This window comes from Triturus cristatus, chromosome 4_1 (assembly GCF_964204655.1).
Source record: "Triturus cristatus chromosome 4_1, aTriCri1.1, whole genome shotgun sequence".
NCBI lineage: Eukaryota > Metazoa > Chordata > Amphibia > Caudata > Salamandridae > Triturus > Triturus cristatus.
Window position 1 is genome coordinate 310,569,332 of NC_140585.1, and position 24,359 is coordinate 310,593,690.

Sequence of the window (24,359 nt, forward strand, 5' to 3'; positions counted from 1 at the left end):
GCCAGTCCCGGACATGTCCCTGTAATCACACCAAGCATGGCGTGAGGATTCTCTCCAGATTTGCATTCATAGGATGCTCCATTACCATAAAACTGAAGCCTCGGGCATAAAGCGATGCACGCCTTTTCTTGTATAATGATAGACTCCTGGTCCTTCAAATGCCACACAATACAATGGCTCAATTTTCACGTCCAATTTCATGTACCTCAGATATCTTGGCATGGATGGGAATGCATGTGTCATGCCAATAAAAATCTTTTTTCCTCCAGGAACTCCCTCCGCAGGAGCTATAAAAGAAGGTGTCCAGGGACTCTGCTTCCACCGTCGGCGGAATAACCCAAGAGCACGCAGAGTTGGCTTGATCTGTCCCCTTACCTTCTGTCATCATGAGCCATACCATCAGGCAGAGCTACTCCTCTTCTGGGTCTCTGAAAGGTGGCCTCCCAGGCGGGAGCGTTCGCTATTCCACATCCTCTGGGCATGGAGGTCTGGGAGGTAGTGGTGTCTCTTCCCGCATGTCTTCTGTCCGTGTGGGAGGCTCCTACAGAGCTCCAAGCATCCATGGAGGCAGCGGAGGCCTCTCCATGTCTCAGTTTTCCACTGGGATGGGCGGTGGCTATGGCGGGGGATTCGGGGTCTCTGGAGGCGGCTGGGCCAAGAGGGCCTCCTTAATGTCAATGAGAAGGAGACCATGCAGTGCCTGAATGACCGCCTGGCCACCTACCTTGGAAAGGTGCATTCTTTGGAGCAGGAGAACAGCCAACTGGAGCGGCAGATCAGAGAGTGGTACGACAAGCAAGTACCGTACATGTCCCCAGACTTCCATCCCTACTTCAGGACCATCGAAGAGCTTCAAAACAAGGTAGAGCATCCCTTCTGTTAGGATGTTGCTGCTTCAATCCTTCTTGCCTGGCTAGTTTACGAAGGGCATGAACAATTGTAAGAGATTTGATAGTATATAGCAAGTGTCATTATTGGTTTATCCCCTAAGCAAGAAGTTGTTATTGCCTTCTGAAGAATGCCCTCCATTATACCCTGAATGTATGCTCGTCTAGATGTGCACTTCTAAACATCTTCATTCCCTACAAATCAACATTGTTTGGCGGACAGAAGTTTGTGAGAGACATTGAAAGTGATGTCTTTGGAAGTCTCTTTATAGGGAGCTGACTTTCTGAAGACCCAGGGGAAAAGGGGGAAGTTTTTGCATATTTTCTTCTTCTCAGAATAACAATGATTCGAGGTTTTTCTCCCTATTTTTCCACTGAGGTTGTTTTAAAATGTTTTAAAAGTCTTTTGCAAGTGAACAGAAAAGCTTTGTGTGGAACGAGGTGGCCAGTTATGACAAAGGAAAATGTACTGATTCACCAGTACACTTGAAAAGGATGTTGCACAGTTAGGGAACCCAAAGAAGGAAGTGCTCGCATTCCGCAGGCTCTAAACTCCAGGGGATTTGGGGAAGATACAAAGGAGTCAAGGTAACCTGACTGAATACTCAAGGCACTGGTACTTTCTGAACGAGAGACACCGCCAAATGTTTTACAGCTGATTTCATACTGTCAAATTGTACTTCATTGGAAATGTAAATCTTACCAATTTAAGGCCTGACAACAGAGAATAGCGTACGTGTGTTTTAGGAGCACATTTATCCAGACACCCTTGCCAGCATGTTTACTTTAGTGCATGAACTCCTGCTCAGAGCACAAAGCTTTTTCTCTAGGAGTCCATTTATTTAGGAAACTGTAACAAATGACTCAAGCTTCTTGACCCATGCAAGAGTTTATTGAGGGACATCATTGCAGCGGCGCCATCTTATTTTCTTTAGTGGCCAGTGGTCACGGTTAGCAGTTTTAATGAACACCATAGACTCTTTACAAATTATTTTCCATTAGACATAGGGTTGTTTTTTACTGGTTGCCAGTTTCATGGTTGAGCAAACTGGCATACAAGAAAGACCGTGACTTTGATATCAGCGCGTTCAGCATACAGAATCGAGGGGTGAGATGGTGTCCTTGGAAGGTACAGCACTGAGCACACTGGCAGCCCTAGGAGATGCTGTGGCTGGCAGAGCAAAGATCAGCTCCCAACTCATGTCAGATCAGTCCTGGGGTCTTCTGCTGAGGTTATCGCTATCTACCAAGAGTGGTAGTGATTACGGGCCAAGTAGGCGGCTGCAGAATCGAATGTGGACTTGAAATGCCAGATTATGTCTCAGTTAGAAACCTTCAGGCTGTAATGAGCCACAGTCTTTGGAACTAGACAGAATTATAGGTGGAAAGATGCTAGAGAGGAGATAAGTCAGTTACATGCCAGGGATGCCTCCACCCTCCTAACCTGATGGCATTGAATCTGTGCTGTCTGTGTGTTTAAAGACATTGAATGGACTCACTTATTCCCCTAAAACGGAAGGTCAATTTTCAATGCTAAGGTGTACCTGTAGAGCGTCCGCTCCATTCCAATTCCTCTTTTCTAGCTCCCTTCCTTCTAAGTAGTTCTCCCGTAACCTAGATTTCATGCTGATTCTGTTCTCTTGTAAGAAAAAGGAAAGGATATTTTTTTGATGATGTCAAAGCCAAGCAGGAGAAGACTTCTGAAAGGAGTGTTTCTCAGTAGGACACTTGAGGGAGATTCCAGAAGGGCAATGGTTGGCCAATAGAAGGGATGCAGTGTGCACCCTTATGGTCCCAATCAACGGTGAGGTACTTGGCGCCTTCCATAGGAATGCGCTCCCACACAGCAACGGAGACCCCCCTGCACCCTAGAACAATTCATGCACTACAAATGGAACATCAGGGTCCAAACATGAAACCCAGAAAACCTGACCTCATCACAAAATCACGTGTGCCTCCTTCCACTATTCAATTGACTACAACCATATATGTGTTTATGTATGGAATTTCGATAATGAAATATCTAGTCTCTGTATCTCTGTTGCACTACTCTAATACAATTGTTAAGCCACCTTAAAGTTAAGCAATCCCCCAACCGCTATCTCTAAGACTCTGTGGTAGAAGAGCTTTCTCAAACAATGAAGAACCCCATACTTTGAGGTTCTTTAGACATAGATTAACGTTCCTTTGTGAAAATTCATGGTGGTTCAAGAGAATTGTGAGAGATGGAGAGAGAAATGTATTCTTAGATCTGCAGTGGACCTTTGCAGCATATGGAATTGTGTCCCTAAACCCCTTCAGCTCCTCCATTTTTTCTTAATATCTCTCCTTGTTGCCTATTCTGAATTAATATCAAACCATCGCGTGCTCTTTCCTGGTAATCAGTGTCTGTCCTTCCCTGAAAGTTTGCCTTGTGTTTCAGATCCAGGCCGCCACAGTGGACAACGCCAAATGTGTCCTGCAAATTGACAATGCCAGGCTTGCTGCTGATGACTTCCGCAACAAGTAGGTCTTCTAATAGACTGGACCATTTCATGTATATTTTTCCATGTGATAAAAACCAGACCACCCTACTACTCGCGGAGCCGTACAACGTTAGTTTGTGATATGATGAATCTGAGTAAGGATCTACATAAGGGTACTATTGATTGAGCCTTCATTGATATGAATATATTCTTTCATGTATATGTTTCTAGTAGTTCTCTTTTACAAGGAATCATAGTGGTTGGGTTTCCAATACGTTAGATTATTGTGGTGCAGTGTTGTGTGATACGTTCCTCCCGGGATGATTATATCTCCCAGATTCCACAAAGAAGGAAGAGAAAGGAGGATACAGCTTTAATGAAACCCCTGACCCACCTACTTGAAGCCCATGTTTGCAGACAAAGGGAATAATTGAGATTTTGGACGAGCGGCCTGTTTCCCCACTAGGCTGATAGAGTAAATTACTTCATCGCCCTGATAGGGATGCTGTCTGCTGAACATGTAAATGACTGCCAAGCTTGCGGTCACTTATAAAGCATTGGCAGGAACCGCTGTCATAGTTCATACATCAACAGGATGGAGCCTGACATTAACATTTTATTTTTATGTTTTTTAAATGAAAATCCTGAAACGGATTTTTTTTTTGATTTTTTTAAAGAAAACGTACCCTCACCATAGGAGTCCTCTCCCATGGTGAGAGGAGTATTTAGCAGTTTTCACTGTCCCATACTACCAGGATTTTACTGACAGGCAGTGAAAACTGACCTCTTATTTCGCCCATCTAAATCAAGTGGGTGGAATTCCAGGTCTGTCTCTGACGCCCCGTACTCCATCGGGCCATTGGGGGGATTTAATCACAGCGGAGACGGAGTAGCCTCTTCCGTAATAAAACCTAGGGTCAACCTGCATCTAAATCGGGCAGGCGGACTTATAACTCGGTGGTATAGATACTCCGTTGCCAATGTGATGGAGTATCGATACCGCCAAGATAGACATTGTCCCCTAAATGCTTTAGTATAAACATTAGCAATACAAAAAAGTAGGAAGAAGACAAGAGTGATCTTAGACAGGTAAGAATTAAAGGATTGGAACAGGAACAGAAGAAAAATATGTGGGAATGGGAGGAATGGAACAGTAACAGAAGACAAATAAAGGGAGTAGGACAGGAACAGAAGAAAAAAGATGGAAGGTAATGAAAAAAAATCAATCTGACCTTCTTTAATGTAATCAGATGCTCAACTAAAGTGCTCTGTTGACTTTGGGCCGAGTTTGCGCTATATAAGAAAGGAGGGGGAAATGAGGACAGCTGGGGGACTTTGAAAATGATATTCAAAGAGTAAAGGGCTAGGAAACTACAAACATTAGCTCCCCTGATTACATTTACTGCACCTCAATCCTCTTGCAGGTTTATGAGGTGAAATGCGTATGGATAAATGCATCTAAGGCCCCCATTTGTGAGGGTGTGTAACTGAATGATTTCTTCACATGGATAACAATGTTATCTGTCTGAAGGAAAAAGAATAAACGTTGTGCAAGTGGACATATTCCCTAACCCCAGTACATGTTCTGGTCTGTGATGACATATATCTGACAGTCATAGATTTTCTTGATATTTGCCGAAAACATTTGAGAATAGGAGAAAAGTCCTGAATGTCTGCAGTGCATGGTCCGGAGTCTACATATTTAGCATTTATGCGTTTTTGATAAATCAGACCCTCGGGCTTTCACTGCGTCAAGTTAATTTTACAAAGTACATTGAATATTTACCGGCCAACTTTGGCATTTGGATCTAAGCGGCCAGAGGTGAATGCTTAATAATAAGGAGCTTACCCATGGTGAGCCGGTCCCGCCTCATCACACAATATACTGTGCCAGTCTTCCCTTTCCAAACCTATCTTCCAGATCCCAGAAGTTTTGATGTCTGCTCTCACCCTCCCAGGTTTGAAGTGGAGCAGGGTCTTCGCCAGAGCGTGGAAGCCGATGTAAATGGCCTGCGGAGGGTCCTTGATGAACTCACCCTGGAGAGGAGTGACCTGGAGCTGCAAAGCGAGAACTTGAAGGAAGAGCTGGTGCACCTGAAGAAGAACCATGAAGAGGTGCTGCCTAGCAATAGTCTATCAAATAAGAACAGGGTCTGGTGGCAAAGAGGTCTTTGCAACGTGTGCATTACTTTGCTAATCTGTATTAACCTCTGCGTTATTTAATGATCCATGTGTTGGCCATGAATAGAATGTTGAGGGTTTGCATTTCTAGCCCTAGCAGTCTGTAAATAATTCAGGATTTTCAATGGTAATGCAAATGTTATCCACAAACCAGTCCCAGACTTATTAATATGAATATTGATAAATCCCACCCTACCATTTGCTGCCAGGGACTGGATTGTGAATGTCTACAGTAAGAGTAAACACAGGACAGCACCACTCTGTCAGCATGCCCAAAGCAGAGCTGATGTTTTCCTGTGTGACATTTGATTGAGATTAGGGACTGGATCTCACACAGTTCACGACATCCTCATCTTTGGTAACCCGCAGAGCTCTGTGAGCGGTGGAGAGTAACAGATGAGTGTGCTATCTATCGCTTCCTTCTTACTTCAATATTCTCCCCACAGGACGTGACCATACTGCGTGCTCAGCTCGGAGCCCGGGTCAACGTGGAAGTGGACGCCGCACCACCTGTGGATCTCAATAGGATCCTCAATGAAATGAGAGAACAATATGAGAGGGTGATGGAAAAGAATAGGCAAGAGGCAGAGACCTGGTTCACCACCAAGGTAAAGTCCCCCCTGAAAACTCACAAACCAAGGGTCTGAATTAAAGAAGGGTTGTTTTTGGACAGCTGGCAAACTTGTGCTAGAGTCCCATCCTTCATACTCAATATTCTTACACCGTATTTTGAATATGGCAGAAGACCGTTTTTAAGCAAGTGTAACATTGGTCCTCGGCCTCATGAAGGATGTTATTTGAGCAGTGGAAGTGCTGACAAAAATGGTGGCAGAGCAGCCATCAGTTCCCAGCATGCCCGGAGATGCTTGTAATGTGAGTACTGGGAATGTACTGGGACTTTGAAAGAACAATTCTATCACCCGCATATGCTGATATGCACATGGCACAGTGAAATCACGGCCATAGAATCTAGACTTCTTTCCTTGAGGTGGGTCCCGCTGTAGAAGAGGCTGCAATTTCAGGGTCCAAAGCCACAATATCATGTCAGCCATCTTCCAATATTGTGGAAATTTCTCAGTTTGGCAGAGGTAGTCTTCACTTCCAGTGCCAGATTAAATCCTGCAGTGGCCCCTAGGCAGTCGAAATTTCGGGCCCCCCTCGTAAATTATCTCCGAATACCGAATGTACCGGATTTTTTTACAAACTGCCAGCTACCAGAAGATGAGCTTTTTAGAGACATACTGTTATGTGAATCTGATGTACTTTATGTTTACTTTAGGTTTATGTACTTTAAGTTGTTAATGGGAACATTACATTAATACAGTATTTTCTGTATAATGTAAAAGTTTTGTTTCTTTGAGTTGATTCATTTTTTTCTATCTTTTGGAAGCAATATTTAAGAACACTTGATTGTAATTTTCTTTTAATATCAAATCAATATTATTTTGATCCATTGTCGCGGGGCCCCTAAAAGGAGTGGGGCCCATAGGCCGGTGCCTAGTTTTCCTATTTGGTAATCCGGCACTGTTCTCGTGTGTTCTCCTAACGCACTTGTGGGTGGAACATCTTCCTAACAAAAAAACTTTAAACAAGATTAAAATGTTCATACCTCACTGAGAAGGCTGTGTATGTACTTTCTTTCCATTTCAGAGTGAAGAACTAAATCAACAGGTGACCTCGGGTGCGTCACAACTGCAGTCTGTGCAGACGGAAATCATTGAGTTGAGACACAGCGTCCAAGGCTTGGAGATAGACCTGCAGGCTCAGCTAAGCATGGTAGGTATGACTTCACACCAGGCATGTCCTCTTGGGATACACCTATGTCATGCCAAGAGGGTACGAACAGTAGGCATCAACCAGCCTTTCCCACAAGTTGGCAGCATACCAATCGATAAGGTTAAAAATCAATGTATTTGATGTTTTTTTGATGCCTAATGTCCTTCCACTGACATTGCTTTTCATCACTCATTAATCCCACCTCTAAAATGTAGATGGAGTAGGTGGGTGAATATGTGACTGCAAACCCTCACTTGCATTTGGACTTAGGGGGACCTACAACGACTGGCGGAAATGGGCATGCAGTGAGAATGACACTATGCTAGCCCTCTAAATCCCTATTCCCTCTTTTTGTTCTCAGAAAAGTGCGCTAGAAGGAACCTTGGCGGAGACTGAAGGCCGGTACTGTGCCCAGCTCAGCCAAGTCCAGGCCTTGATCAGCAACGTGGAGGAGCAGCTGGCCGAGCTTCGGAGCGACCTAGAACGCCACAACTATGATTACAAGGTGCTGATGGATGTGAAAACTCGCCTAGAGCTGGAGATCGCCACCTACCGCCACTTACTGGACGGGGAGGACATTCCGTGAGTATTCTGCAAAGGGGTTTATTTGCTAACATGTAGCTATTACTCCAACAAGTATCCATAAGGAGCCAATGGAATCGTGTTATGTTATGTTGTTATGTTAGCAGTTTTGTAAAGCACATGGATTCTCCATATGGAGTGTCCCCCGCGCTAGGCTACCAAAGAAGAACCGCACGTCTGCTGTCTGCCTCACTCATTCCTTATATTTGCCTGAAGAGCCGGGTTTTAAGATTTTCCTGGAAAATGGACTCTGCATCTTCCAGTCTCAATTCCAGCGGAAGAGCGTTCCAAAGTTTGGCTGTCAGGTATCTAAAGGAATGACCACCCAACCATTCTCTGTTGATCTTTGGGACAGCGACCAGTTCCGAGTCAGAAGTTCTTAGACGTATGCTAGGGAGGTAGAATCATGGAGGACCAATGATCTGCTTCTGGTGGTGCCATATGACAGTGGGTCTTCGGTTATCTGTACATCTCCTTTGATCTTGGTGATGAATGGTCAGTTCTCTTTGCCTTGAAACAAATACGTCCATATGAATGGTGCAGACCAGGACAGCGCCCAGGACACCATCCGAGTAATTGTTTTAGCCTGTATTTATTTTCTGCAACCGACCTACAATTTTGCTGCCATTCACTTTCCCTCTCCACTCATCCACTGCATGCATTAGATGTGTTTTCTGACACAGGAGGTGATCTGGATCAAGGGGTGAGCTAGGAACATAAAGAGATGAGTTGGAAAGGCAATGTAGACTAGTCATAGGACTAAATATGGAGGAAAGACTTTGCAATGGTATCTCAGCCTTGATAGTCATGTAAAAATAGATCAACAATTCCGAATGGATATATGAAAAACACTAAAAATAGAGAGAGAAGACGAAAGGATTTTCATTATCAATTAGCAACAAATTGACAAAGTGCACTCGGCTGTACCCTTAGTACAAATCAAAGGCATACCTGGATCACCTCGTGTGCAAAATTGTTAGGCCAAGACCCTAGCCTTGCCTGCATACTTTAATTTAGGGATGTTGCCTGGAATCAATTGAAACTAATCTGAGAAACAGAAAATAAAAACAATGACTGTGGGATTCTCACATCAGTTTCTGTTATGTGTAGTCTGTAAAACAGCACCTGAAGACCAAAACCTAAACATTTTCAATTTTCTTACTGTATTTGCTAATGATTTCTCTCATTTCAGTGGAAAAGTTGCTGAGGAAAATCTGATATCTTTCTGGAGACAGGCAGTGATAGTTAACAACTTATTTACAAGGAATAAACGCAGCGTGGTGCCGCAAGCTATTTGGCTACAATGATATGACGGATCCCTTTGCTCTCTCCTGCGCTGGCACACAATTAGCTGCCATGCGTCTACACAGGCACCCTTGTACCAGAGTGCAGGTGTGCCTGAGTTGAGGGGAGTGATTGTTTATGTGCAGGAAGGTGCCTCTTCCTGCACATAAACAATCTGAAATGGCGTTTTGAAACTTCCATGTGTGCAGCTTAGAGCAGCACACATAAAATTTGCAAAACGTCATTTTTTTAATGATTGTTTATGTGCAGGAAGGGACACCTTCCTGCACATAAACAATCACAAGAGGTGATTTCCTCATTCTATGTGTGCTGCAGAATGCGGCACGCATAGAAAGAGGAAAGAACAAGGAGAAATGCCTCCCCTGCGGAGGCGTAGCATTCTGACGCATTTCCAAGTTTATGATTTCTCGTAAATCTGGAAATGCGGCAGAAGCCATGGGTGTTGTGTGGAATACCCACAGAGACACTCATTGCACGCCCCTTTCACGCAAAGTGCTGCGTGTAAAGGGGCATATTTACAAGGACACTATAAGCCACGCAGGGTCATTTTACATGTCCTTGTAAATATGTGGCAGCATGTTGCGCCGCCTGTGCGTCACAAAAAGTGATGCACAGGCGACGCTAGGGGGTGTGTAAATAAGCCCCCACGTGTTGCACTAATTTTCAACTTGATTTCCCCATGCAAAATCCTTCGTGTCATACCTGGAGAAATTTGCATGGGATAATACAGAAGCCTGAGTGTACATTTTCCTCAAATCGGAATTTGAAATCAGCTGCAAACACTGTGTGGAATCTGTGCAGGACTTTGAGTGCGTCCAAATGTGTTTCTATGGCCATAACTAAAATCATTCTCAAATAGTGGTATTATTAACCCATGCAATTCCAACACACAATGGCTAAATACCAAGCTAGTCTTTAGAGGATTTGGAATTGCAACATGCATATTTCTGAATGAATGTTTAGCCTACTCAGTTGTTTTAAAACTTGTCCTAACAATACATATACATTCCTATAGCCTAGGAAGTCTGCTTTCACAGATGTCACTGCTTCAAAAAAATCCTCAAATACATAAATAAAATACGTTGTTGATCTTCAGATCTCACCAACTTCTCTGTCAGCTCATGCTTTTACATGTATGACCTCAAAAAACACAGCTTCTTTTTTCTGTAAACGTTAATGCACAAAGTATCTTACATATTTTTCTTCTTATCTTCACAGAAACAGATCCTATTTTCCTGGAGGTAAAGAAGGTAAGATGATCACCTTGTTTTTGATAACTAATCTCTTTGCTTCGGTAGTAGTCTATTGATGAATACTTTTGATCTAAATATTAACAGAGCATTTGATGGGAGGTAACGCTTAGCAGGATCTGTCAGTCCACCCATGGCACTGTCTTCTCCATTTACAAAAATTACATCATCTCTAGTTTTAGCTCGTCTTGTTTGGTAATTGCTCCTCTCCAGCCCTCTAGCACTTTACAAAGTCTGCATTTCTCCACCATGTTTAAAAAAAAAGTTTTTTCGCTGAATTTTTAATATTTTCATGCAAGATTGTTTTGATCCTGGCTGCCTCCGACCTCTATTATAGTAGATTTCTGCTGGCAATCAGCTCGAATACTTATTTCCTATAGAAATGTGAATGTCTCTATTATATCTTCCATGCCACTCCTTTCCTCTAATGTGCCCTTGTTATTTTGCTTGGCCATTCATTTTGGGCCTTGTGCCTAAAAGCATGCACTATGTTTTTTACCCTTCTCTACACTTCCCTCAAATTAGGGTTGGTCAATGCTGCAAAGATGTAGAATCTGTTTCATTGGCAATTCCTTATTTCTGAACTTGCATGCTGCATGAGTTACATTGGGTTTTAATGAACAAGTGGAAAGCTACACAGCACACATCACAATGGGAAGCAGCCCCTTAATAGTAAACGAGCGTTCTGAAATCTGATCACAGTAGAGACTTCAGACGTGTTAGTCATGCCACAGGCAGTGCTATAGTAGTTGAAGGGGAGGAAGCTTTCACATACATTCTGAGGTACCCAGGCTCCGGGTGGACAAGGGGATACTGCCAGCGTTCTGCCTGTGGAGCCTCAGCTGGCTGTTAGAAGCCTTTGACCTGGCAACCATTTGTCACAGGGCCACGAGGTCATAGTGGCAGATTTTCCTGACACCCATGGAGAAAAGTTCTGCATGTCAAGGACTTTAGTGTTTTTTTATCTTTAAACACCCTCTGCTGTGGGGATTGTTTATGAACAGTAAAAAGGACTGCTGAACAGGCCAAAGCACTGTGAAGGGGTGTTTGGCATAAAGCTTTGCAGAGATGCATCCACCAGACTAGCCGGTGCACTATTTGCAAAGAGATCTCACCAGAACCGTGGGGATTTCTAAATCGGGTGGGTGGATCTTCGCTAGGGGGTCCCAAATGTAAGACCCTTTTCAACTTCAGTTGTGCAGAAAGGACACCATGAGCCTTAGTGCTAGCAAGGAAAATGACTCCTTTGACCGATGTTGGGGTAGTAAAATATCAGGAAGAGAAATGGGGCTCGCTGTATTCCAATGGAACTGGGGTAATGAAACCCATATGCACAACAGTGTTCCAGGAAATCATTCAGAAACATTTAGAGCTGATAGCGAGTTTTGGCAGTGCAGGAACGGGCAGCTCACCACCACCATGCTCCTGCACCGCCAAAACTCACCTCCACCTACCCCGTTACAAGTATTTATGTGGTCAGGCGGACGGCGTGGCGGTCCCGTGGCAGTGAAGTTTAAAGGCTCCTAGTGTGAAGTACTGGGTATTTTAAGCCCAGCGGTGCAGGGGAACACACCCTATGACTTCGGGGTTCTTCCTGTTTCAGACCTACAGAAACACAGAGTCTTCTGGGTGAAGTCAAAGATCAGTTTATTGGCTGCAGACCAATTACAGGCGTCCTAGAAGTACAACAGCGTGTATGTTCTCAGGAGACTGCTAAAAATCACAGAAACGGGCTTCTTCTTAAATACAGATTTTCCTGCCTCGGGCGTACATTCTTGGGTTTATGGCATGGTCATTCAGAGTGTACATTACAAATGAAAAAGCAGAGTCATGATGACCATCCCACATTCCAGTGAAGCCAGCCCACAATTATTTACACAGTAAAGCTCAGATTCCACCTCAGATATCGATAGGCCCCAATAAACATGAGCATCTCCTGTTTTGGGAAACAAGCCATAAAGCAGGAATCAGCAATGTGTGAAAGAGATTAGCTGGGGGCTTGTGTAGGATGAAAGAACCTTATGGTGTGTCAAGCCCTGATGCTAATCACAGGTGGCCAGAGGACGGGAAACTCGTGAGACCAGTTTGACCTGGGGCAGCAGAGCCCAGCTGCCCAGGTCACAGAAAAGTCAAAGAAAGCCACATGTGCTTTAAAAGGCCCGTATTTGCTTCACACTACATAGCCTATGTGAGGGCAATCATAAAATGGCCACCGATACAAAATGGAACCCACGCAGTGATGTAAAATAGCGTATACACAGTGCATTCATAGCTAAAACGTTACAAAAAGCACTTGTACATACCGCATTAACCATTCGCGGTTCACTATTACCGAGATAGACAGGGGTAGGGCCCTATCTCCTACGCGGTCCCAAATTCTAAAGTACGACAGACCCTCCTTTTGCCCTTACATAGGCAATAACTACACTCATTTCAATCCGAGTCTAGGTCAATATTCACGAAGCCATGGAGATGTTGCTGTAGCATCATCCTATTACTCAGCTCGTCCCTCGATACAGGTTTCCTTACACATAATGTAGCACAGAGGCCACATATCGCAGGAGCACACTGTATGCACAGACAGAACAAGAAAAGGATGGCTAAGATCATTCCAATGACCATCAGAACTTTCCAACCCCAGGCAGATATCAGTTCCCAGAACCACCCCACCGGTGACCAATCTCCTTTATCCACGTGTATGGACTCAGATATTTTATGCAGTTTGGAGATGGCTTGATAGACTGTTGGAGCGTTGTCTGGTATGAAAATGCAACAACTGGATTGGATAACCTTACATACTCCACTACGGTCTGCAAGTATGACGTCTAGAACCATGCGGTTCTGCAAAGTCATGAGGCGATACGCTTGGAGCTCAGCTGTCAAATTACCAAGGGCACCAGCCGTAACATTAACAGTGGATTCAACCACACGAGTCAGCTGTCTCAGGATCCTACTATTAACCATAGGTCCCCAAAACGGCAGGAAACCCAAAAAGAAATCTCCCGCTTCCTGACCGGCAGTATCCTCCTTACTAATCACGCCTCTCACAACTCTGGTCTTGTGATAGTCGGAGGCGGCAGTAAATGTTGGCGGTAGCAGATTTGCAATATAACATGTGCCCGAGAAATCAGGGGGCAACCATGTATATGCTCGGTCATTGCAGATAAAGTATGTACCCTTGGCAGCCAAAAACGCAGGGGAAAACTGTGACGGAAAAGTGTACGTTTCAGTACAGTCACTTCTTCCCAGTTGAGCTCTAGGATTCTGACCATTACCTTGCAAACAGAACCGACCTATGTGGGGTACGACCCAGATTGGGGATGAGATTTTCCGCTGTCTTTCACCTAGACTAATACTATACCCCGTCGCGTTCCACCTTACATAAGCTCTCAGCTCTTCTTTAGGAATGGATGAGTATGCATCGATATCTCTACTCATATCGGCAACTCCTTTCACTAAAGCTTTGTTATTGGTGCTAGGTCTGATGGAACGCGGTTGTCGCGGGGAGTACGCATCTAGTGCATAGAGAAACATGGTCTGGAATGCCCATGACGATCCATTGTAACTATATGGCAGCACTAGATAGGGAATACCCTTATTAATGGTATGTGGCATTAAACCGCACACCCAACAATTGGTTGTATTCATAACTAGTTGGTGCTGGTGCAGGAGCTGAATAAACGAGTTATTCACAAACTCTGATCGTCTAACTTGTTCATGTTCGGGCAGAGGGTGAAAAGAGTGTGAGGAGATAGTAGGAGGAGGTATAGGCTGTACAGTGGGGGCAATAGGCTCTTGAGAGGAGAAGAATACAAATCCTACAGTAAACATTACCATACTTCATAATACAAACAGGCATAATAACACAAAACGTTTGCGTGTCATAATTTTACACATTCTTGTCTTAAAGTTCATTTCTTCAGTGAGTCTCTCCATCTTACAAAACTCCATCCTCTAATCGTGCCGCTCGCGGCGGGTGAGTTTCTTCTGCTAAGGAGTACGCCTGTCAGTCCAGGGAACGCCCTAGACCAACCAGAACCGTTGACCTAACGTCTTCGGCCTGTACCCCAAAGTCTTGGCACCGCGACCCTGCGGCTGAACCCGGATGGTGGTTCGAAAAACAAAAATCAAGAAAGTCCTTCAGATGGGAGAGCTCTGGTTATCAAAAAATAAAAAAGGTAAAAGGAAAAGAATATTTATTTGTCCATGGACCTTGGCCTCAGATTATAACGAAAACGGCCAGGCACTGTCTGATCTTGAAACAAGAGTTCAGGCTCAGTAGTGTCCAATCGAATTGACGGAGGCACAGCTTCTTGCAAAATATCGTCACTTTCCTGCGCTGAAGCTGTGCCCTTTATGCGTGCATCACTGAACGGCACAAAACGAGGTACAGTGTCTGTTTCAGAGTCTGTGATACCCTCCTGGACCCACTGGTCATACGGCAGAGGCAAAGGGATCCTTTTCACGTGGGCGCCGTGGATCCAGTTTTTCTTCCAATTCACTCGAACAGCTGATCTTGTCGACAGCAGCACGAGGTGCGGGCCGAGCCAGCGGGGCTCCTCGTTGGTCTTCCGCTGAAAATTCTTCACAAGGATCCACGTGCCTGGTTCGATAGGGTGTCCAGGAGCTTCAGAAGCCGGGGGGAGAGTATCATGCACCTGTTGGTGTAAAACACGCAGTTTAACCGTCAAATCATACAAGTAATCAAGTAGTACTGGATGCTCGATCTCACTGAATTTCATCGGTCTTGGCACACCCCATACATTAGCCGGGCGGCCAAAAACGACCTCGTAGGGACTAAGTCCCACTCGTGAGTGCACGGTCATTCTGGTGGACAGGAGTGCTAGAGGCAGAGGGTCAGGCCATTTAAGACCTGAGCTCGCTTGGATTTTGGCCAGTTTAAGTTTTAGTGCACCGTTGTAGTGCTCTACTAATCCAGCTGATTGGGGGTGATTTGCAGCATGGAACTTCTGCCTTATACCTAGTCCCTCACACACATTCTTCATCACTTTACCCACAAACTCACTTCCATTATCACTCCACACCATTCTTGGCATTCCAAACCCAGGGAAAAATTCCTTCACAAGGGCTTTGGCTGTAGACAGAGCAGTTTTATCCTTTATAGGATAGGCCTCAATCCATTTTGAGAAAGCGCAAACAACCACCAATACATATTTTAGGTTGTTGCATCTTTCCATGTGGATGAAATCCAGCTGCAAAACTTCAAATGGATATGATGGAGGCGCAAAATGACCAGCTGGGGTTGGGGTCCCCCTACCAGGGTTGTACTTCAAGCATACCATACAATTCTTGACCACATTCTCTGCACACTTTGGAATTCCATCATTCTGCCATACTGGAGCCAACAACTCACAGATTCCTTTCGTACTGATGTGTGCCATTCCATGTGCCATCGTAACCACTGGAAGCACATATGCGTCAGGTAACAACCATCGCCTATGTTCTGACAGATCAATCCAACAACCATTCTCATCCAACTTACCCATACTTTCTCTCCACTTGCTTAACTCTTTCTCTGTGGCTTCAGCTTGAAGGGACTTTACACTCTCTATTGTGTTTTCACACATTCCAACATCACCAACCCATCTGGCAGGGCCTGCAACATACATTCGAGTCTTCACATCTTTTGCTGTTTCTTTCGCGACTTCATCAGCAAACGCATTACCACGACCAACATCATCAGTGATTTTCTTGTGCGCACTGCATTTCATAATCGCAACTTGCAACGGTAGGGTCAGCGACTCAAGGAGATCATTCACTAACTTGCCATTCTGAATCTTAGCTCCATGCGAAGTCAGGAACCCACGTTCCTTCCACAATCGCCCAAAACTATGAGCCACGCCAAAGGCGTACTGGCTGTCTGTGTATATATTCACTCTCATACCTTCAGACAACACGCATGCTCTCGTAAGGGCAATCAATTCTGCTGCTTGAGCCGAATTCTGTGGCACACGCGCAGTTTCCACAATCGTGTGCAAAGTTGTGATAGCATACGCAGCAGTCGTATCACCATTCGGAAGCTTGAAACACGAACCATCCACCCATAGAGTACCATCACACTCAGTTAGGGGAGTATCTTTGAGATCTACTCTCCCTTTCGTCTCTTCTTCTGTTCTGAACAGACAATCATGTTGCTCTATCTCATCTAGGTCTGCTGGAATTGGTAATAATGTAGCTGGATTCAACGTGTTACATCTCTTTATGTGTATATGATTTGCTAACAGTGTCAGCTCATAACCAGATAGTTGCGCACTAGTTAAGTGCTGTGTCTTGGTCCTGTTTAACAATGTGTCCACGGCATGTGGAACCATAACAATCAATGTATTATCCATTACTAGTCCAGCAGACTGTCGAATAGACATAGCTGCAGCGGCTGTGGCTCTCAAACAACTTGGCAATGCCCTCGCTACAGGGTCCAAGGTTGAGGAAAAATACGCGCATGGACGCGGTCTGTCGCCAAAAGGCTGTGTTAACACTGATAATGCACAACCATCTTTCTCATGAACATACAATGTAAAAGGCTTGCTGTAGTCAGGGGTACCCAACACAGGAGCTGAACATAATGCATTACGCAATTCCTAAAAACTTTTCTGACACTCTTCAGACCATGGAATAGGATTCGGTGTGTCTTTGCATGTTAATGCTAACAAAGGTTTTGCCAACAAGGAAAAATTAGGAATCCAATGCCTACAGTATGAAGTAATGCCCAAGAAAGCACGCACTTCTCTCTGTGTTCTTGGCACACTCAACTGTGCAATGGCTTGAATTCTTTCTGGGGTCAGTTTCCTTCCCTCCTTCGATAAGAGATGACCTAAGTAGGTCACCTCTTGTCGACAATATTGCAGCTTTGAGAGAGACACTTTGTGATGGGAGGCAGACAAATGACGCAACAATGACAATGTAGCTTCCTTGCAAATCTTTTCAGTATCCGCGGCGATTAGTAAATCGTCAACGTACTGAATGAGGATAGCGCCACTAGGTAAAACCAGTGCATCAAGCTGCGCTTTCAAAGCCTGACTGTATATTGATGGACTTTCACAGTAGCCCTGGGGAGCGCGTTTAAGGCGGAAGCTTCGACCTCCTAAACTGAAGCCAAAAATGTCTCTGCTCTCCTCTGCAATTGGGATGCTAAAGAAAGCATTCTTTAGATCGATCACTGAGAACCATGCAGCGGAGGCTGGAATCATAGTTATCAAGGCAGTTATATCAGGGACAACTGGAAACTGTGGTACAACAATCTTATTAACCTCTCTAAGATCAATCACAAATCTGTAAACAGGTGGCTGTGAAGGGTCCGTTCGTTTTAAGACAGGTAAAACAGGACTATTGCAAACGTTGCCTCTTGTCTCTTCAATTACGCCCTTCTTAATCAAATCGTTGACAATTTCTAACAACGCTTTCTGACCCTCATTGGAGATCTTATACTGGGGAATACGTGGCAATCTGACATTGGCTTTTAAAGTTACCACATATGGCGGTATTTCCAAAAGACCCACATCATTGGGACCAGTAGCCCAAAGGGCATCCGGAAGGGATGACAATTCAGGTGGCATTGTATTTTTAGACAAATACATTGGGGAAATCACTTTTTTACCTAATGTAAGTTGTACTCCTGAAGGAGAACAATACAGCGTCGCATGCAATCTTTTCAGCAAATCTAAGCCTAGCAAATTTTCACCACAACCTGTTGTTAGGATGAGGGATGCTAATAGCTCACAAGGTCCAACAGAAAGAGACATAGGACTAGAAATCGGGTTCCAAACTGGGGCGCCAGAAAAACCTACTGAGACATTCATTTCGCCAGACAAAGGCGCGCCAGGGAGTTTTGAATGCATGATTGAACTCTTTGCAGCACCAGTGTCCAGCAGAAAGGGCTCCGTTACATTTGCTGTAGTTACTTTAACATAAGGTCCGCTCTGATCCACTGGCACTGAAACAACTCCCTCTCTCCGTCTACGGCTGTCCTAGTAATCATCATCTTCTACATTGCCATCTTCCGCATAATAATCGTTATTGTAGTACTGAGCTGTATTACCAGTCGCGTTGGCTTGCTGATCAAAGCGATTTATGGTATTTTGAGGCGGAAGAGGACGCGCGTTCTGGGTAATATTTCCGCGCCCTCTACCTCTAGGAGCTTGCTGACCACCTCTACCTCTTGCGCCATACGCATTACTGTTACGCTGCATTAATTTAGGGCAACTATATTTAAAATGACCTTCCTCTTTGCAATATGAACATTGGTTGGGACCTACAGGGATTCGTGGTTGATAATACCCATTCATTGGCTGATTACTCTGAAACTGTTGGGGCTGCTGATAGATACCTTGCGTTTGCCTATAATTATTCTGTCCTCCACGTGGCGGATAGGCCTGCTGCAAAAGGACCTTTGTCTTTAGTTCTTTCGTTTTCTTATCTGTTCTATCCTTCTCATCTTTGTCTCTATTCTCATAATACTGTGCAGTAGCCAGTATTTGCGCTGAAGAGGAAACAGCCCAAGAACTTTCTGAGTCTTTTAATTTCTTACACAACTCGGGGAGTAGATTCTGCACAAACTTATCAACGAATAACCGTTGGCCACCTTCAGTGCTCATGTCTTGACCACTGTGGTCGATAAACGTTTCTTCAAACCTGGTAAAGAAATCTGACACTGTTTCATCTTTCTTCTGCTTGCATGCGGATAGTTTGTCCCAATTGACGCGCATTGCGGGCATTATGGTCTTCATGTATGTGATAATTCTACCAGGGAGCGCTGCTATGAGGGGCTCAGGTTTTGCACCACCAACTTGTCTAGTGTCTGCGGCAATGATATTAGCCCATGTGTCACCTAGTTCTGCAGCGTGATCTACATTACGAATGGATCCCCATAAAGGCTGCGGGACCACATTCCCAAACAACATGTCTATGTCGGCTAGATTCATTACACATGATTCTGCAGTTTGTGACAACTCCTTATAATATCCTGCAGGGTTCTTACGGGGATCAGGCAACGTCTGCTTAAGTGCTAACACCTCAGATCGCTTCCATGGGACATGTACCCAAACACGCTGAAAATATGGCTGAACAGGTGGGTTAGCAGCTGGATCACCAGGTCTCCAGACTGGAGGAACCTCGCGCATCGGATATTGGCGCGCTTTTACTTCCTTCCCTACAGGGAAATCCTGAACAAACAATGATTGCTGACAATCGCCATTTCTAAGGGACAGTAAAGTCGCAACTGCTTTATCTACATTGGGGCCCACAATTACACCTGTTCCGAAATCAAATCTTACTCGACACAATTCCTGTGGGTTTGGGTTTGCACCCTTATCCTCGAATTCCTCACAGAGGAATTCACACATTTTATCAAACACATACCTCTGTTTTGGGGCATCCCATTGATGAAAGACATTAACAACCGATTCCACATCATAGCATGAAGGGAAACCAATCCACCTACGCGCCAAATGATCTAACACCTCTTTCTCTTCGGGACCAGGTAGCTGACTGCGCAATTGCTTACGCTGTAAACCAGGAGTCGCACTAGATGACCCAAAGAGAGGCGACATTAAATTAGTAACTACATTAGCCAGTCGTTGTCGTGCTGAAGGAGAAGTTGAGGCGAGAATAGGGGGATAGACAGAGGGAAGAAAAACAGATTCAGATACAGGTACTGGGGTAGTGTAAGAAGGAGCGCCAGGGGAAGCCGCTGGCGCGCTAGGCAAAGTCGCAGGAAGCGCGGGGGTAACAGGTAGCAAAACTGGCGATCCTTGAGAGGGCTGCACTGCAGGGATAGGAGCCAGCTGAGGAGGAGCTGGCGGCTGCGGGAAGGCTTGCGGCATATTTACTAGAGGCTACGCATTTACAAGCTGTGGAGGTGCGGTGGCATTTTGCGCATACGGGGGTGGCGAACTTAACAAATGGGACATTAGGGAATCTTTCTCTTTCTCTTGTGTCTCATCTTGCACAAGGGGTGACAAAACAGGGTAACATTTATCAATCCCTAGTTTGCGCTGTCTGTGCAATTGCTCATTCCTTTGTTCTTCCTCATTATCTTTAAATTGCACAGCTGCTTGCATCACTGACATACCTCTCTCTCTCTTATCTCTTTTCGCTAGCTTAATTTCCTTCTGTTTGGCCTCCTTTCGCCATAGGCGGAAAGAATCAAACATCGCCGGCCGGGCTTTCTTTTTAAACAATTTAACTTCCAAATTATCTAAGATATCTGTATCGAAACTACCATTTTGGGGCCATTTTAAAACACCGTCCTTTCTGGTGTATCGGATCCATATTTCATTATATGCAATGGGGCCCACGCCATGTTTTACATAAAGCTCATAAGTTGGAGTTCCAATTGGAGGAACCGGACATGAATCCTCTAACTGGAAATCCCTTCCACAACCCAAACAAAACAATCTACAAAATACACTAGAACCAGGCATCTTCGCTCACTAGTCTAGTTTCAAACGTCAAAGGATTATCGAATACGATAGTCTCGTGAATACACGAGTCCTCTGGCTTTGGGACTTGCAAGCACCAAATCGAAATGATCCCGAAGGATACCAAATTCAAACTGGGAGACGCTCCACTTATACTTAACTGAATATTGATGATCGATGGCGTCACCAGAAGACTCTCTCGATTGTTTCGCTCTACCAAAATCGTCAAGGGTCCAAAACAGGGCGATTAATCAGGGCAGCAGTCCTTCGTACCCGTCGGGACGCGGAGGACCTCGCAGAAAAGACTTTCGGACCACGTCAACATGCAGGGGTCGATGAAGTGGCGGCCTTCCTCCAGAATTTCCACACAAAGCTCCTCACGAACCTCTGGCTTGGACCGGTACCGCTGAAATCGCGCCGAGTTGGGCGCCAACTGAAGTACTGGGTATTTTAAGCCCAGCGGTGCAGGGGAACACACCCTATGACTTCGGGGTTCTTCCTGTTTCAGACCTACAGAAACACAGAGTCTTCTGGGTGAAGTCAAAGATCAGTTTATTGGCTGCAGACCAATTACAGGCGTCCTAGAAGTACAACAGCGTGTATGTTCTCAGGAGACTGCTAAAAATCACAGAAACGGGCTTCTTCTTAAATACAGATTTTCCTGCCTCGGGCGTACATTCTTGGGTTTATGGCATGGTCATTCAGAGTGTACATTATAAATGAAAAAGCAGAGTCATGATGACCATCCCACATTCCAGTGAAGCCAGCCCACAATTATTTACACAGTAAAGCTCAGATTCCACCTCAGATATTGATAGGCCCCAATAAACATGAGCATCTCCTGTTTTGGGAAACAAGCCATAAAGCAGGAATCAGCAATGTGTGAAAGAGATTAGCTGGGGGCTTGTGTAGGATGAAAGAACTTTATGGTGTGTCAAGCCCTGATGCTAATCACAGGTGGCCAGAGGACGGGAAACTCGTGAGACCAGTTTGACCTGGGGCAGCAGAGCCCAGCTGCCCAGGTCACAGAAAAGTCAAAGAAAGCCACATGTGCTTTAAAAGGCCCGTATTTGCTTCACACTACATAGCCTATGTGAGGGCAATCATAAAATGGCCACCGATACAAAATGGAACCCACGCAGTGATGTAAAATAGCGTATACACAGTGCATTCATAGCTAAAACGTTACAAAAAGCACTTGTACATACCGCATTAACCATTCGCGGTTCACTATTACCGAGATAGACAGGGGTAGGGCCCTATCTCCTACGCGGTCCCAAATTCTAAAGTACGACAAGTGAGCCCTAAACGGCACCACTTAGGGACCGCCATGCACATTCCTGCACGGGAAGGAATGCACCATGGCATGCATTCCTTCCTATGCAGGAACTGTGGGTGAGGTAATACATGGAGGCACAACATGTGACCCCATGCATGCACCCCGTGCACAGGAGCAAGGGGACGCCCTGTAGGGCCCTCATTTTTCCTCTCTGCCAGCAGTTTCATGGAGGAAGAATCTTCATGAGACCGCTGGCGGTGAGGAAAGTCGTAATATGCTTGGAAGTGCCTCAGGGCACCACCAAGCATATTGTGGCACTCCGACTGCTGCACCACCACCAGGGATCTCTGATCCCTGGTGGTTGCTGCGGTGCAATGGCTGTCCAACCGCCCTAATTGTAATAGGGCATTGGACCGCCGGTGTGGTGGTGACTGGACTGCCACTGCCGTGCCCCCATTAGTCTGGTGGTCTGTGGACCGCCAGACTCAGAATCAGGCACTTAATACATTGGCAGGGGTTATCCTATTCAATTACCCTGCTATCACAATAAATGCTTTTAAAGAATCCTAAATGTAATTGCTGTGTGCATTACTTGAGTAAAAAAACTATTTAAAAATATGGAAAGGTGCTACAGGTGACGGTGCAGTGAGAGTGAAAATAAGTAATCAATGTGCTAATGCAAAAAACAGCAATACAGTGTGAATAACCAAGAAATGCCTTAACCGTCAGGACATCTATTAAATGTAGAACCCCATTAAAACAATATTGTGGTTAGGTTCCTCAAAGTCCGGCAATCACTGCAAATATGACTGAAAAGTCAACGTTTTGACCCCTTAACATCATTTAATGGGGTCTTCATCAGGACAGAATTATAGGAACCATTAGCGTTAAGTGCTTTACAATTCAGAACAATTACATTGAAGAATCTTTAAAACATTTATTTAGACTGCAGGGACCTTGAATGAGATAACTCCTGCAAGTGAATTAATAGTTTTTGAGTGATTTCCTTTAGAATCGTGTACATGTGGTAGTAAGTGCAGCACTGTCAGGGTGTAATGGGTCATCAGGACTCTGGGCCCCACTGCCACTTCACCTGCTGCACCAATTGCAGCTACACCCCTGGGAAGCTTGCACTACTGAACATATAAATAAGGCCACAAGTATTTTGCATTGCATAAAGATGCTATTTGGTAGCTCCTGTGGCTAACATCTTCTTTCAAACCTGGTTTTGCAGGATGTGTCTGTGATTTTGGGTCAAAGCAATTCCGCTTAAAGGTTTATGGAAGGGATTGACTGTAAGGATGCTAATAAACCTTTCTCTTTCTCCTCAGTCTCCTCAGGGACACACACCACAATCTCCAGAAGTACCAAAGTACGGTCGATCACTGAAGACATTGAGAATGGAAGTGTTGTCTCCTCCCGCGAGCAGGTTCACTAATCTGGCTGCTGAACCACACATGTTGTCCCGCTCAGTCTGAATATAACATCCTGCTTTACCACATTCACACCGACAAACAGCTGCCACAATGGCCACTTTGACTTTCCTCTAGAAGCAAACGCCACAATCCACCACTTTCTTTAGCATTTTCAGAAAATAGTGCTCTGAAAAGGAGCTATTAATGGATTATGTGATGTTTACTCCAAAACTAGAGATGGCTTTAATCTCATTCAGTTCTACAACTTTGTGCTTCTTCTTATGTGATGTGGTTTTTCACAGTGGCGTGCATTGGGCTGGGTTGAAGGTGGTCATGTATTTCTCTTGTGCTTCTTGCAATACATCTTTTCAATAAACATCATCTACAAAGATCTGTCAAGGGTGTCTCATTTGCCCTTTTTTTAGTATAAAAACGATTTCCCAGGAAATTTCAGCTGGTAAGAAAGAAGGAGAGAGTCACCCAAATACAGCTAAAGCCAATCAGAACACGATCAGTAAAGCAAAGGCATAAAGCATCAGGGCCTAGAATACACCTTTCTGACAGCAAGTTCTATATGCCTCCCCCCCCGGGCAAGGAGAACAATTACTGCAAACCCACACCATGTGCACATAAATAGACACTTGCATAACCGAGAGACTAGCCTAGCGCCCACAGCTGGCCACTCGGTATCCTCAATCCAAAGCAGAATATGTCCTAGTACCATGCAGTTCTCCTAGATATAGAAGTTGGCTTTTCAATGCCACCTGAGGTATTTTGGGGCCA

The 24,359-nt window shown here is 44.8% G+C and overlaps 1 protein-coding gene across 1 annotated transcript in view; it reads left to right on the forward strand.

Moving 5' to 3' along the window:
* The window catches only part of LOC146854844 (keratin, type I cytoskeletal 42-like), an 83,261-nt gene extending 59,292 nt beyond the window's left edge, over positions 1-23,969 (forward strand). The window contains exons 2-8 of the mRNA XM_085652219.1: positions 3,310-3,392; positions 5,311-5,467; positions 5,980-6,141; positions 7,184-7,309; positions 7,671-7,891; positions 10,415-10,446; positions 23,493-23,969. Of these exons, the coding sequence (XP_085508345.1) occupies positions 3,310-3,392; positions 5,311-5,467; positions 5,980-6,141; positions 7,184-7,309; positions 7,671-7,891; positions 10,415-10,446; positions 23,493-23,599 (888 nt within the window). The 3' untranslated portion in view covers positions 23,600-23,969. The remainder of the gene's footprint in view (positions 1-3,309; positions 3,393-5,310; positions 5,468-5,979; positions 6,142-7,183; positions 7,310-7,670; positions 7,892-10,414; positions 10,447-23,492) is intronic.
* Positions 23,970-24,359: the final 390 nt, after the last annotated feature.